The sequence below is a fragment of the Seriola dumerili genome, unplaced genomic scaffold (assembly GCF_002260705.1).
Source record: "Seriola dumerili isolate Sdu_G_001 unplaced genomic scaffold, Sdu_1.0 BDQW01000097.1, whole genome shotgun sequence".
NCBI lineage: Eukaryota > Metazoa > Chordata > Actinopteri > Carangiformes > Carangidae > Seriola > Seriola dumerili.
This window is the reverse complement of record NW_019174352.1, coordinates 215003-227673: the sequence shown is the minus strand read 5'-3', so window position 1 is coordinate 227673 and position 12671 is coordinate 215003. Positions and strand designations below refer to the sequence as shown.

General features: G+C 42.2%; 1 protein-coding gene across 2 annotated transcripts; it reads right to left on the bottom strand.

Annotated features, from left to right (window-relative positions):
- Nucleotides 1-666: 666 nt before the first annotated feature.
- Nucleotides 667-12013, bottom strand: csnk2a2 (casein kinase 2 alpha 2). 2 transcript variants are annotated; one of them, XM_022746233.1, is made up of 12 exons: nucleotides 11839-12013; nucleotides 11261-11372; nucleotides 8984-9085; nucleotides 7064-7114; nucleotides 6832-6891; nucleotides 5997-6080; nucleotides 4364-4474; nucleotides 4068-4169; nucleotides 3522-3622; nucleotides 2484-2632; nucleotides 1587-1670; nucleotides 667-1415 (listed from the first exon to the last, which is right to left on the bottom strand). In XM_022746233.1, exons 1-11 carry the CDS (start codon nucleotides 11940-11942, stop codon nucleotides 1594-1596), a joined length of 1053 nt encoding a protein of 350 aa, XP_022601954.1. In that variant the 5' UTR covers nucleotides 11943-12013; the 3' UTR covers nucleotides 667-1415; nucleotides 1587-1593. The 2 variants fall into 2 exon arrangements, with proteins under 2 accessions (XP_022601954.1, XP_022601955.1); XM_022746234.1 differs by lacking the exon at nucleotides 7064-7114.
- Nucleotides 12014-12671: the final 658 nt, after the last annotated feature.

The following is a 12671-nucleotide window of genomic DNA, read 5'->3' as shown; positions in this document are numbered from 1 at the left end:
ATTCTCTTCCTGTATATGGATATTGATTTCTCTTGTCCTCCTTTCTCTGGCTAATCACTAGTTTTGAGGCCGATCTGTGTATTAATACTTGGCAGATAAAAAAGTCTAATATCAATGAATTGGCTGATATTTTAATAGGAAGTTGTTTTTTTGTAAACATTTCTGGTGACTATCTGGTGAATTATTTATGAAACTACTAAGTGTTTCTAAATAACCTCAAATAGACATTTACATCAATACTGATATATAATCATATAAGATGTTACTGCAGCTCTAATGGCATCTGTAATTACACTGTGCTGGACGTATCTCGGTAGTAGCTGCTTAGCTTTTTATAATTCAATAAAAATAATCTTCATTGGAGGGTTTTAGTGGCCCATGCTGACGTTTCAAAGTTCTTTCTCTCCTTATATAAAAATCTATGTGGAGCACAAACATATTTCCACCTTTCAAACACCCACACCTTCTCCCTTTTTAAATTCCTAATGCCTATAATTACATAATGCCGTTGTATAAATATATTATATTATATAAATACAAGCACTAAGACAGACTTTGACACTTAACGAAGACAAAACTAACGCAATAAATTCACTCCAGTCACAGGCAAAGTTCATCTAAATAAAAATCATTTATTTTTCATTAATATTATTATTATTATCATCATCATTCTATCTAGAGAGAGTCCACCATGCCACTTTCAGAACTGGAGTAGTGCTAAGACGTCTGTCTGTCTGTTGGGGTACATGATGGGGAGGAGGGAGGAGGAGGAAGAGGAGGAGAGGGGGGAGGTCAGACAGACGGATGGATGAACGGGGGACGGGGGAGGGAGGGACTTGTACAGGCTCACACTCCTGATCATTCTCCATGCTGATGCAAACAAAATGGGGATGATAGAAAGGAGGGATGGAGGGACGACAGAGAGAGGAGGAGAGATTGAATTGTCTTTAAAAGTAGTTTGTCCTTGTTGACCTACATGAGACTGAGCTGGGAGGACAGGAGACCATTTGAGGGGACGACAGGGTGGGGGATGGGGTGGGGTGGGGGGGTTGGGGGAGCAGCTTCAAGCTCATTGGTCAGGCTGCTGGACAGGGAACCAGGACAAGCCAATCACAGACTGATACAGAGGAGTAGGGTGTATGTATATGTCTGCATGTGTGTGTAAAAAGGTGTGCTTGCATTGATGTATATACGTGTATGTGTGTGTGTGTGAGTGTGTGTGTGTGTGTGTGTGTGTGTGTGTGTGTGTGTGTGTGTGTGTGTGTGTGTGTGTGTGTGTGTGTATCCGTATGCATATATCTGTGAGTGTGTAACTGGTCAGAGTTACTTTGATCCATTGTCACTGTACACTTGTCAAAGTTACTGTCACAACCGGGTACAAAGTTGAGGTAACGAACATCCTTCTTCTTCCACCTCTGCGAAAAGAACACCAGAAAGAGAGAGAGTGAGCGGGAGGAAAGAAGAGAGGAGACATACTGTCTGATTCTACATGTAGACCTTTTCAATCTCAATCAAAAAAAATAAAAAATAAATAAAAAATACATAAAAATACACAGTGATCAGAGAGTTATTTCTCAAATGGTTACCTGTGTTTCATCGCGCTGTAGTGTTGCCACTGGAAACCATGTTGTTGTCAGAGTTCGACAGAGACTGCTCCTTTACTACTGGGTCTGCAGGAGGCGTGAGGAACAACATATAAAAACCTCTTATAAAACTTAATTAAAAGCTCCATATTTGACACTTTTCTTGTGTTTTATCTGAAGTGTTGATGCACAGGAAGATATATTTGTGGTTTTAAGAACCAAAAACCATCTCAGTGTAGCTTTACATCTCCTCTCTCAGGCTTCTCTCTGTAGTTTAGTAACAACAGGTCGGTGAGCCAATCAGAAGAGAGGAGGCTCTGAGCCTTGTTGTGACATCACAAAGTTACAGAGGTCAAGACGGCTGTTTTTAAGGCTCAGGCTCTGAATACAGGCTGTGTGCATTTCTCTGTGGACTGAGCTCTTTGACACTTTCACAGTATTACTATAGAACCTAATCCTGCTTTATAATCAGAAAACACATGGAAATCTCACTTTATACAATATTGGGACCTTTAATGCTACTTGGATTTTAACACTATTTTAAAACCCAGAAAAACTTTAGAGATTATAAATAGAAAGAAGGAAAAAAAGCAAAGCCAGAGTCCACTCCTACACTCATGACAAATATCCTGCATGATGGTGGTGTATTTAAGCCACCAGTGCACTGCTCAGTCTTTTGCTGTATACCTGCTGTATACCTGCTGTATACCTGCTGTATACCTGCTGTATACCTGCTGTATACCTTCCTGTGTGTTTACATTCATGATGAACTGAAATCAAGATTTGTATTGCTTTTAAAAACCAGAAACCCTCCCCATGTGCGTTCCTGTATGTGTGTAACCTGTGCAAACGGTGTGTGGTAGCAGTGTGTGTGTGTGTGTGTGTGTGTGTTCTGCTTACAAAAGTAGGGGTGCTCCATGGCCTCTGTGGCCGTCAGTCTCTGTTGGTGGTCGTAGCGTAGCAGCTTGTCCAGCAGGTCCAGAGCTTCAGGACTCACCAAGTGCTGGTTCTCCGTCTGCACAAACTGTTCCCAGCGCTTCCTGCTCTGCCTGCGGGGAGACACAGCGCACACTGATAGTCTGACACTAACCCCGCGGGGCACGAAGGGGCATCTACGGTTAGTGCTGCGGTAATGATAGATCTCTCTCTTCGTCTCGATACGTCCTCTGTCCTGTTTTGTTGTTTTACTCCGTCCATTATAGCAATATAGTATATATATAGATACTTTTCAGAGTCTGTGACTACACGTCTCAAACTGGTGGCAAAAACATTTCACCTCCAAACTTCCCCTCAGCAGATTACGTAAGAGGAGCTACAACTAGAGGCCGCAGGGGAAAAGGTGAACTCATATTTGTGACTGCACCGTAATGCAGTTTCATAACGGCAGGCAGGACAACATGTTTGTTATACAACTTAAAAGAACGTGTAAAAGCCGATTTATACTTTCTGCAGAGAAATTTCAGTTCCAGACACACGTCTCCACACGGGGCGGAAACATAAACAGAGCCTGTGATAATGGCTACACGTTAAATTCCTGTAGTGGAAAAAGGTCAATTAGTGTTGTGCAAATCAGAAATTGATAATTAAGACTCCCTGTGTTCCTGCACCCACTTTTTTTTTTTTTTAATTAAAAAGCTTTCACTTACCAGATTTAATATCTGAAAATAACCAGTTTCTCTCTTTGTCAGAGATCTATGTTGAAAACATTGTATTCAAAGTGTTTGTGGAAGTATATTTCTGAGTGCCACACTATTGTTCCTGATTTATGAGTGGAAGAGTGGAAGGCTACAACCAGAAGAGATCATATGCATGAGCCTTTGGTTTAGTCATCCCTGCGACTTTAAGGTCACGCAGGATAAAACCTGGCTCCCCCAGTCTGTACGTCACAGTGCCTGGGCTGTGATGTGAATCCCTGAGGCAGAGTCACAGCGGACTTACTGTCCCAGCAGGTCTTTGAAGCGCGGGTCCAGTTCAATGTGGTATTTACGCAGGTAGCCGAACAGCTCGTCCGTCCCCAGCACCTTGGCAATTCGCACCAACTGGAAAACACAACAGATGTGGGTTCAAACCCTGAGCAGCACTTTGAAACATGAATATATCTCTACTGTTAGTTTCACTTGATGCCCTCTCTTCTCCAGGATCCAGCCACACTTGTTTTCCTTCTCCCTTTTAATGGAAGAGGATCAATATGTTTGAAGTTTGAACTGATTCTTCGGATCAGACACCGTCTGTCGTTGTGAGAAACTCCTAAAGCTTCAGTTCCGCCTGTGCTGCGACCAAGGCGCCCTCTTCCTGTTGTCACCGTTAACACTGGAGAGCGACACGTTACAGACGACGTCCGACAAAAGGTCCAGGTTACAAATCCCGCTCGTCTCCATTACATGTTTAAGACATGCTTACATGAGACACAGGATGCCACACACAGCCCGGTGAGAGTGTGTGTGAGTGCGAGTGTGTGTGTGTCTCTCTCTCTCTAGAAGGTACCTGATCATAGTTGTCTTGTCCGTGGAAGAACGGCTCTTTCTGAAAGATCATACTCGCCAGCATACAGCCCAGGCTCCACATGTCTAGACTGTAATCATACATCTGAAACACAGAATCATCAAACAGCACTGCCGATGATGAGAACAAAGACATCCAAATCATCCACGTGTGATTTTCTCATCAATCTTTTACAACTGCAGAAAGCTCGATGTGTTGTGTGTGTTGATAAAGAGTCTTTCTGGAACAACATCCGTGTGTGTGTGTGTAACTGTCGTGTGTGTGTGTGTGTGTGTTACCTGGTAGTCGACCAGGAGCTCGGGGCCTTTGAAGTATCGTGAGGCCACTCTGACGTTGTACTCCTGGGACGGGTGGTAGAACTCTGCCAAACCCCAGTCTATTAGACGTAGCTGCAGGAGACACACAGAAGCTCCTCCTTCAGCCTCACCACACAGTATTTACAAAGTGTCACTAAAACAACATCAGCTGCATCTCCAACTCACACTCACATTAGCCTGCTGCCCCCTGCTGGACAAGGCTGGAAGTCTATTTCTGAACTAACATTGTGTTGGGGAACAGGTAGCGTAGCTTTAAAACTGCAACAGATAAACAACAAAAATCAAGTGCCATGTTTTCTTCGTTGACTTTAACTTCGGGTGCATCTCAGTTCCCTTCATTACGCTCACATTTCCTTCACTCGAGTCCTTTCCTCAGGCCTCAGTCCCTCCCACTGAAGAGCGTGAGAGAGAGATGCAAGGAAGAGATGTGCCAAGAGAGAGGAGTCGAGAAAACACATCGGTAGCGAAATGAGACGTTTGCTCTCCGGCGAGCAGCTGTTTGTTGGCGCTGGAGTTTTCTGATGCACACATACGTCCAAAAATCATTAATCACTGGATGTTTCTTCTTAGGATTAACTCTTTGACAAACATCCCCAACTTCATCAGAAATGTAGTCTTTACTTCTACTGTGTATATAAACACACTTTACCGCTCAGACCCTGAAAGCACAAGAGACTTTTCCACTCACGACACATTTAAAAAAAAAATAAAAAAAAAGATTATTTGCATCTGCAATTATAAATATTCAGTTTGTAAATCCATTATTATATAACGCAGGTTATAATTAGAAAGTTTTGTAATTTGCAGAAAATTTTGTGGCTGAAAGTTTGAGGCGAATCATCTCAGTGTAATGTAGCTCATGAATTTCCCTGTGGGGATCAATAAAGTCTCACCTTATCTAATAACAATAACAACAGAGACTCTGCTGCTCTCCCTGACTGACAGTCAGGTTAAATACAGGTTAAATTCCAGATCATGGAAACAAAAGTCTTTCTAAAGTTCTTTTGTTTTATTGCTGCAATCTGTGTTTTACTGCAGAACAGTGAACACTAATCCGGTACTTATGGTGAATAATAAATGAATAAGGAGCGCTACTGAGCTGGTTGAACCCGAGGAGGAAGGAGGGAAGTGGGATGTACCCCGAGGTTTGTGCAGGTGGCGCTCTTCTTCGCTGCGTTACTGCCAGTCTTTATAAGACGTTCAGGGCAGTGACAGTAAGAGCTGTCCTGACCTGCAGACTGAATCACCGGCAGAGCAGCAAGACACGCGTTTATTTAGACTGAAATTACATCTGCTGTTATTTTAAGAATCTCGCTCCTGATGTACTCACACACGTTACAGTGAATCCATGTGTATAAAAGCCTCAGTAACTGCATTACAAGCTAAGAATAATCTAGCTCCATTTCAAAAGGGGGGAATAAGGAATTTGAAAAAAAAAAAAAAGGGGGGGGAGGGATAAAAGAAAGGAGAAAGCCAGAGAGAAAATAAACAGTGAGAGAAGAACAGACGAGCTGAAATAGCAGGGTGAGAGATAATATTCAGAGGGTGTGTGGGTGTGTGGAGAGAAAAATAGACTATATAGGGCACCACCTACCTTTCTCAACTGGTGGTCGATCATCACATTGTGGGGTTTGACGTCACGGTGCATGATTCCCATACTGTGACAGTAGTCCAGAGCCTGACACACACACACACACACACACACACACACACACACACACACACACACACACACACGTAATGTCAGAAAAGACAAAGATAAACGTATGTGCACACAGTCTTTTGAATTCCCGGGAACCTTGCCAAGAAAATAAACTGGCTGCTCATTACACAATAATACACTCACAATTTCTAATTTGAACTGCCATAAAAATATATTTATGTGTCATTTGATATGTTTTGTTTGCAGACATCACTGATGTGATTCATTATTCTATGATATATGATCACATGACATATTTTCTTTTACTTGATTTGGCTTTATGCAGGACGTAGGAACCTAAGTTTGTGCCTGTGTTGCACGGGGGACACTTTAAGCTGTAACATGTTACAAGTTAAAAAGGTGAAGCACTGCCTGTTTTTAAAATTTATTTTTGGTCCATTCTTTCCCTCTTGGTCACGTACAGCCAGCGAGGTTTGTTTATTTACTTTGTCGTCGTGTATGTTTGTGTTTACGTTTCTGTAGTTTGTTGTAATATGAGTGTGTGTGTGATTATTTTGTACAATATTATGTGTGTAATTCGTTCGAGGGTGGTGGAGATGGAGCAGTTCGAAATAGAGAAGATGAGTAAATCCATCAGTAACAACGAATCGTGGTGTCGTGTATTTCCTGGAGAGTGACACTAATATTTTTTAAATATTATTAATTCTGCTTATTAAAACAAAAAAAAGGTCACGTGTTAATGGTTTGTGATGTAAACAAGTCTCACCTTCAGTAGTTCATACATATAGAAACGGATATCATAGTCTGTCAACTTCTGGTACAACTCCTGCAGGGAAACACAAACGTGTGTGAGGATTTGAACCATATTGAAACCATTAATGATAAAAACGTCAGTATAACGTGACAAAGACGTAGCGAAAGCAGAGAGCGTTCAATGTGGCCTCAAACATCTAACAGGAGACGGACAGGAGCGTGCAGAGGAGAGGTGATGATTGTACCTTGAAGTCTGTGTTATTGATGCATTCAAAGACGAGCGCCGGGGTTCTGGACTGTGCAGCCACCACAGTGAGACAGAGAGGGGCGCAGAGTGTCACAAAGTCAAGACAGGAAGCAAAAGAAAAAATAAAAAAAAATCAACAACAGTGAAAAGATTTGGTTCATTATTGATTCAGTCAGCTGATTAATCACAGATCTTAACCGTTACCTTGCTGGAAGTGAAGTGGTAATAAAAAAAAATATAGTAAAACTGTCTGCACGCAGTCGCTGTTGCTTTATTCCAACCAAGCTCGCCAAAAAAAACTGTGAATATAATCACAGTTTTCTGCAGTTTACAGGAAACAAAAAGATCCTGCAGGTTCCCACCACTGCACTGAAAGACCTCCTGGCTAAGTCAGCGTGCTTCCATGGCCTAAAAATATTCTTCCTTCCTGGTTTGTTGATGTTTTCCAGCTCAGAAAAAGTTATGAAAGGGGCCCATTCAGTCCGGTTTCCAACACAGATTTACGACTGAAAACACAGCTGTAAAAGCCCCTGATATTCTCACAACTCTCCAGACAATTGATCAGATTTTTGGACTCACACTTCTTGGATTATACACTTTTGCAAATTCAGATATTCCAGAAATTCCCAGCAGTAATGAAAGAAGAAACTTTTAAAGAAAAAACAATCACAACAGCAAAATTAAAATTACATTTCTTTCTCCCACATGCCGACAGCTTTCACCCTCTTGTCATAGAAGGAATCATCACATCCAGCCCATAATCAACAATCATTGCTTCCTAAAAGTGATTATATCATTTGCAACACATGTGATCACTCCTAAAAGCCATGATTTTTATTTAAAAAACCCATTACACTATTGACAGTTGCTTACTTTCACTTTAATATCCATAAGGTGGCCATTCGACTGCACGCTGCAAGAAGAGTCAGTTTTTGGGATTGATGAGAGTAAATGAAAAAAAAACGTATTTAATACAAGAACAGTCACAGTGATTTTTTTAGGGAGACAGCGACCCACTACAATGGATTGAGCCGATATTGAAGGACAGGTTCACTATTTTTCAAGCAACAGTTCGGTGCCCGGCTGAAGACTGACGCAGGTTTTGCTGGATGTAATTCTTCCGCCTGTTCACTCTCAGTGCGCTGTCAATGTAAGCGATGAAGGAAAAAAACCCACAGACCTCGCTCTGTGTAAAAATACAGCCCCAAGTCTTTGGCCGATGCATATGAAGAACAGTAAGTTAAGAAGATACCCTCTTGGTTTGCCCCCATCACTTCCATTGAATTCGCATTAGGAAGACATTGTGTTTAATACCTGGAATGAACAGGAGGAATGATTACAGTATAAAAAACCCGCTTCGATGTTCATGTGGGCTCCTGACTTTTAAGACATTATGAACCTATAATTCTGTTCTTCTTCTTCTGTTCTCTTCTGTGAGCTAATGCCACGACATAAACACTGACTCGCAGCTTCTCCTTGTGGAGCTTTTGAACAGTAGTAGCACTACAGAGCGATCTGTGTGTGTGAGCAGGTTTCAGGCTGTTGCACTGATCCACAGCCAGAGGCGGGAACACACCGAGAAACGCAGCAAATGTGCCAACGAGAGAGAGAGAGAGAGAGAGAGAGAGAGAAATCTACTGTGCAAATGTTTTATGGGAGGAAGGAAATGCATTCAGCACATTCAGCATTGGTAAGAGATGCTGAATGTAAACAGAAATGTGTTTGTTTACAGCAAAACGCCACAAGGCACCTTTAAGAAGTGATGTGTAGTTGCTGTATATCCTTATGTGAAACTGGCAGCGTGAGCAAATGCGGCACTTTCTACATGAACTCTTGACTTTGGGTGTGTTTCAATCCCACATTTCATTTTTCTCCCCCATTGTATTAAAAAAGACAAAAGAGTCATTAGAGCGCCTACCACCGGGTCTTTGACTGTGTCCACCAGTCGGATGATGTTGGTCCCTCCTCGCAGGTTCTCCAGGATCTTGATCTCTCGCTTGATCTTCTTCTTCTTGACCGGCTGATTCAACAGGTGACCCGAGCAAACAAGACAAACAAAGACGAGGGATTTAACAGAGAAGTCTTCTGGTTTTAAGACATGGAAAAAAAAAAAAAGAAAAAGATGTAAAAGCAGAGAAGTTTGCCCGTGTGCTATTTGTGACTCCTCATCTCGAACCTGCTGATTCTTGCTTCTGCATTCCTCAGCGTCGGGCTGTCAATCTCACTTCAACGACATTTAGTGCAGCTGAGAGGTTGACGCTTACATTTAAATGACCGGCAGACAACCTGCAACAGCATGAGACCAGCTGCAAACAACGTCCATCTTATTTTTCATTAAGTGGTTATAATCTCCGTCGTCACAGCTGAGCAGACGCTGGTGCAGCAGGAAGTCATGAGGAGGCCTGTATAACTGGTTAGGGGGCATTTTAACTACTGTAGCACCAGACTGTGGCAGAACAACAAGGGAATAACTGTGTTTAATTTACTGATTTCTCTGCATAATTCAACAAGGATTATTAAAAACTTTGTGTTATACAAGTTCTGTTTGGACAGAAGGCTTTACTGCCTGTCTGTTGTGGAAGACAATGAGTGACTTATTAATCAATAAACAGATCAATAAATACTTAAATGCAGTCTGAAATAAATGAATAAATAATACTATACGAGCAGAACAGGCAGGAAGCAGGTGTACCAGTCAAATTAAGTATCAAAGTAAGAGAGCCAATCAATCACACTCCTGCTTTAGCGTGAGGCTAGTACCGCCCACCTCATTAGCATAAAGACAAAGTAATAAATACATTTACCAATAATAATAATTTAAAAGAAATAAATATAAAATTAAATGTAGAAATACAGAAATGAATAAATGTATATTATTTTTGTTATTATTATTATTATCATTGTAGAATTAAATGAAAGATATTTCTGTATTTACTGATTCATTACCAATATTTATTTATTCATTTAATCAATTGCATATTCATTTCAGCTTTAATTTTTTTGTTTTTTCTCATTTATCAATTAAAATATTATTTTTTTAAGCATTTACTTACGTAATAGTAAATACATTTACTTATTTATTTGTCCTCCACAGCACAATCGAGACACTAAATCCAGCTGATAACGTAACTGCACATCCTCATTCAATAATGTTTGAACCACAAGGAGAAAACAAAGCGGTGTGGGGACAGCTGGCATCAACTCTTTTTTTTGTTATTCTTCCACTGGGAATCCAGCAGCAGGTGTTTGCTCGCATGAACAATTATTGCCGTTAAGGATGAATCTAGAGCTGCAACAATTAGCCGATCAACAGAAGATGAATCAGCAGCTACTCTGATAATCGATCGATCTTCCCGGACACTTCTCAAGCAGAAATGTCAAACATTCGATTTGTCCAGGTTTTAAAATGTGAGAATTTGCTGCTTGTTTTTTGTTTTTTTTTAGATTTTAGATTTACAGACCAAACAGTTAATCAGTTACTTGAAAATATCATTGGCAGATTCATTGATGATAAAAAAAAATAATGTCAGAATACAGAAAAATGCCCATCACGATTTCCTGATATCTACAAAATGTTTTGTCCGACCAACAGACCAAAGATATTAAGTTTATCATCAAATAAGACAAAGAAAAGTAAGGTATCCTCATAACTGAGGGGCTGGAAACTTTGGCATCTTTGCTTAAAAAAAATCTAAATAGTTGACTATTTCTTTTATGTCAATAGATCGATTAATTCTTTGATTTACTATTTGTACACACCAATACAGCCAATTTAAGAAATGAAACTATATTACAGTCAATTTACATGTGAAGGGATTTTGTTTTTGTTCCTTTTTCACTAAAATTATTAATCATGTAAATCATGGAAAATATTAACAATTCAGATTGAGTGCGATCGTGTGTGAAAGTCCCACACCAGCAGTTTGAACTGATCTCCTCCGCCTGTCTCTGCATGATGTATAAAGTTAAGTAACTGTAAATCAATCAGTGGCCACAGACAGACTCCTGAGAAGCTTTTGAGACAAACTCTTTCATCCAGACTCAGTTTTCAGGAATTTAAACAATTCACGACTCTTTATATTCTTTATATCACACACATGAAAATATCACATATCACCACATGTACTCCGTTCCCAGTGGACAACTCCAAACCACGCATTCAGCCCAGACATTCAGCATTTTACTCAGGGCTCACCTTCAAGATCTTGACAACCACCTTCTCATTGTTGGTGATGTTGATGGCCTCGAACACTTCGCTGTATTTCCCTCTGCCCAGCTTACGAACCAGCTGGTAGTCCTCCTGGTTGCTATAGGGACAGACAGTGAAACAAGGCAGAGCATGAGTGGCTGCGTTGAGAAAGAGAGAAAAATATTTTCAGCATCAGCGTGTGATCAGGTCAGTGTGCAGGCTGTTGCTAAGTGTCCTTGTTACTGAGATGAAGCTGTGCCTCGGGGAGTGAAGGGATTTCTGGCTCTGATTTCAAGGCACGAGGTTATTCCAGTCAACAGAGTGAAGATGAGGACGGGGATGGAAGTAAAGAGGAGGAAAGGTGTGCAGAACAGCAGGGCGGTGGGCTGAGAGACTGGGAGACTGTACTATTATAGTGTCTTCACACCCTCACAACTATATGTATAAGTGGACAGACATCTACCAAACTCTCTCTCTCTCTCTCCCTCTCTTCCATAAAAACACACAGAGACCAGTTATCAGCTGTGGTCAGGAATCACATGCATGTGATTAGAGCAAACTGCAGTAAACAGAAATGTCCTCACTTCCAGTTGGGTACGTGGGCCTCGTAGTCCCAGTACTCCCGGCTCTTCAGCGTGTTGACGTCTGCGTACACACGGGACTTGCTACCGGCCACTGGACCCGGCATGGCGAGACCCGTGGCTCGGGCGCTGCGGGGCGTGTGTCACGGAGATCTGCTGCGGTGGGGGATCACGGACAAAGCTGGAGGGGGTTCGGGGTTGGGGGGGGGTGGTAGGTTAGATCCGTAACTGGATTTGCTGACTGTGTGGGTGTGAAAGTGGAACAGGCCAGCCACTTAGCTTCCCTCTGCAGCCAGACTGAGCAAAAAAAAAAAAAAAAAAAAAAAAAAGGCAGGTAGGGATGGAGAGAACCGGGTATGCCCACCGGGGTTCGCCGCAGCCAGTGCACGCCGAGCACCGCTCCTTGGTCGGATTGTCAAAAGCAGCAACGCCGGTGTCGGTGGAGCCCGGAGGGGGGCTGATCAGAGCCGAGGTGATAGTGCAGCTGAGGTTATACACGGGGACGGGGAGGCATCGGGGTGTTGAGGTAGAGAATAAAAACGGACCCCTAAAAAGGCCACAGAGGAGGAGGAGGAAAGGGGGTTGGTGATCTAAATATCACGGGTTGAAACTCCGAGGCTACTCCCTTTTGCGGGCCCTAAATCTGGGCAGAAAAAGGGTGGGCTTCCTGCGCTAGGCGGTGGACGGTCGGGGAGGGGGGGGATGCCCTCGGTGGTCCAGTGTTAGCTATCAATCAACTGTTGATGTGACGGATCGGTAGCGGGGGTCGACCGGAGGGAGAGGGGGGTGGAGTAGCAGAGAGATCGATGTTGTTAGCTAACGTTAGCCAGCGATGC

What these genes read in the sequence shown, in the direction of transcription:
- csnk2a2 (XM_022746233.1), bottom strand. Translation starts at nt 11,942, where the DNA reads ATGCCGGGTCCAGTGGCCGGTAGCAAGTCCCGTGTGTACGCAGACGTC. An exon ending in TGGTTGTCAAGATCTTGAAG is followed by an intron (nt 9,086 to 11,260) that starts GTGAGCCCTGAG and finishes CTGTTGAATCAG; the next exon opens with CCGGTCAAGAAGAAGAAGAT. An exon ending in GACAAGACAACTATGATCAG is followed by an intron (nt 3,623 to 4,067) that starts GTACCTTCTAGA and finishes TGTGTTTTCCAG; the next exon opens with TTGGTGCGAATTGCCAAGGT.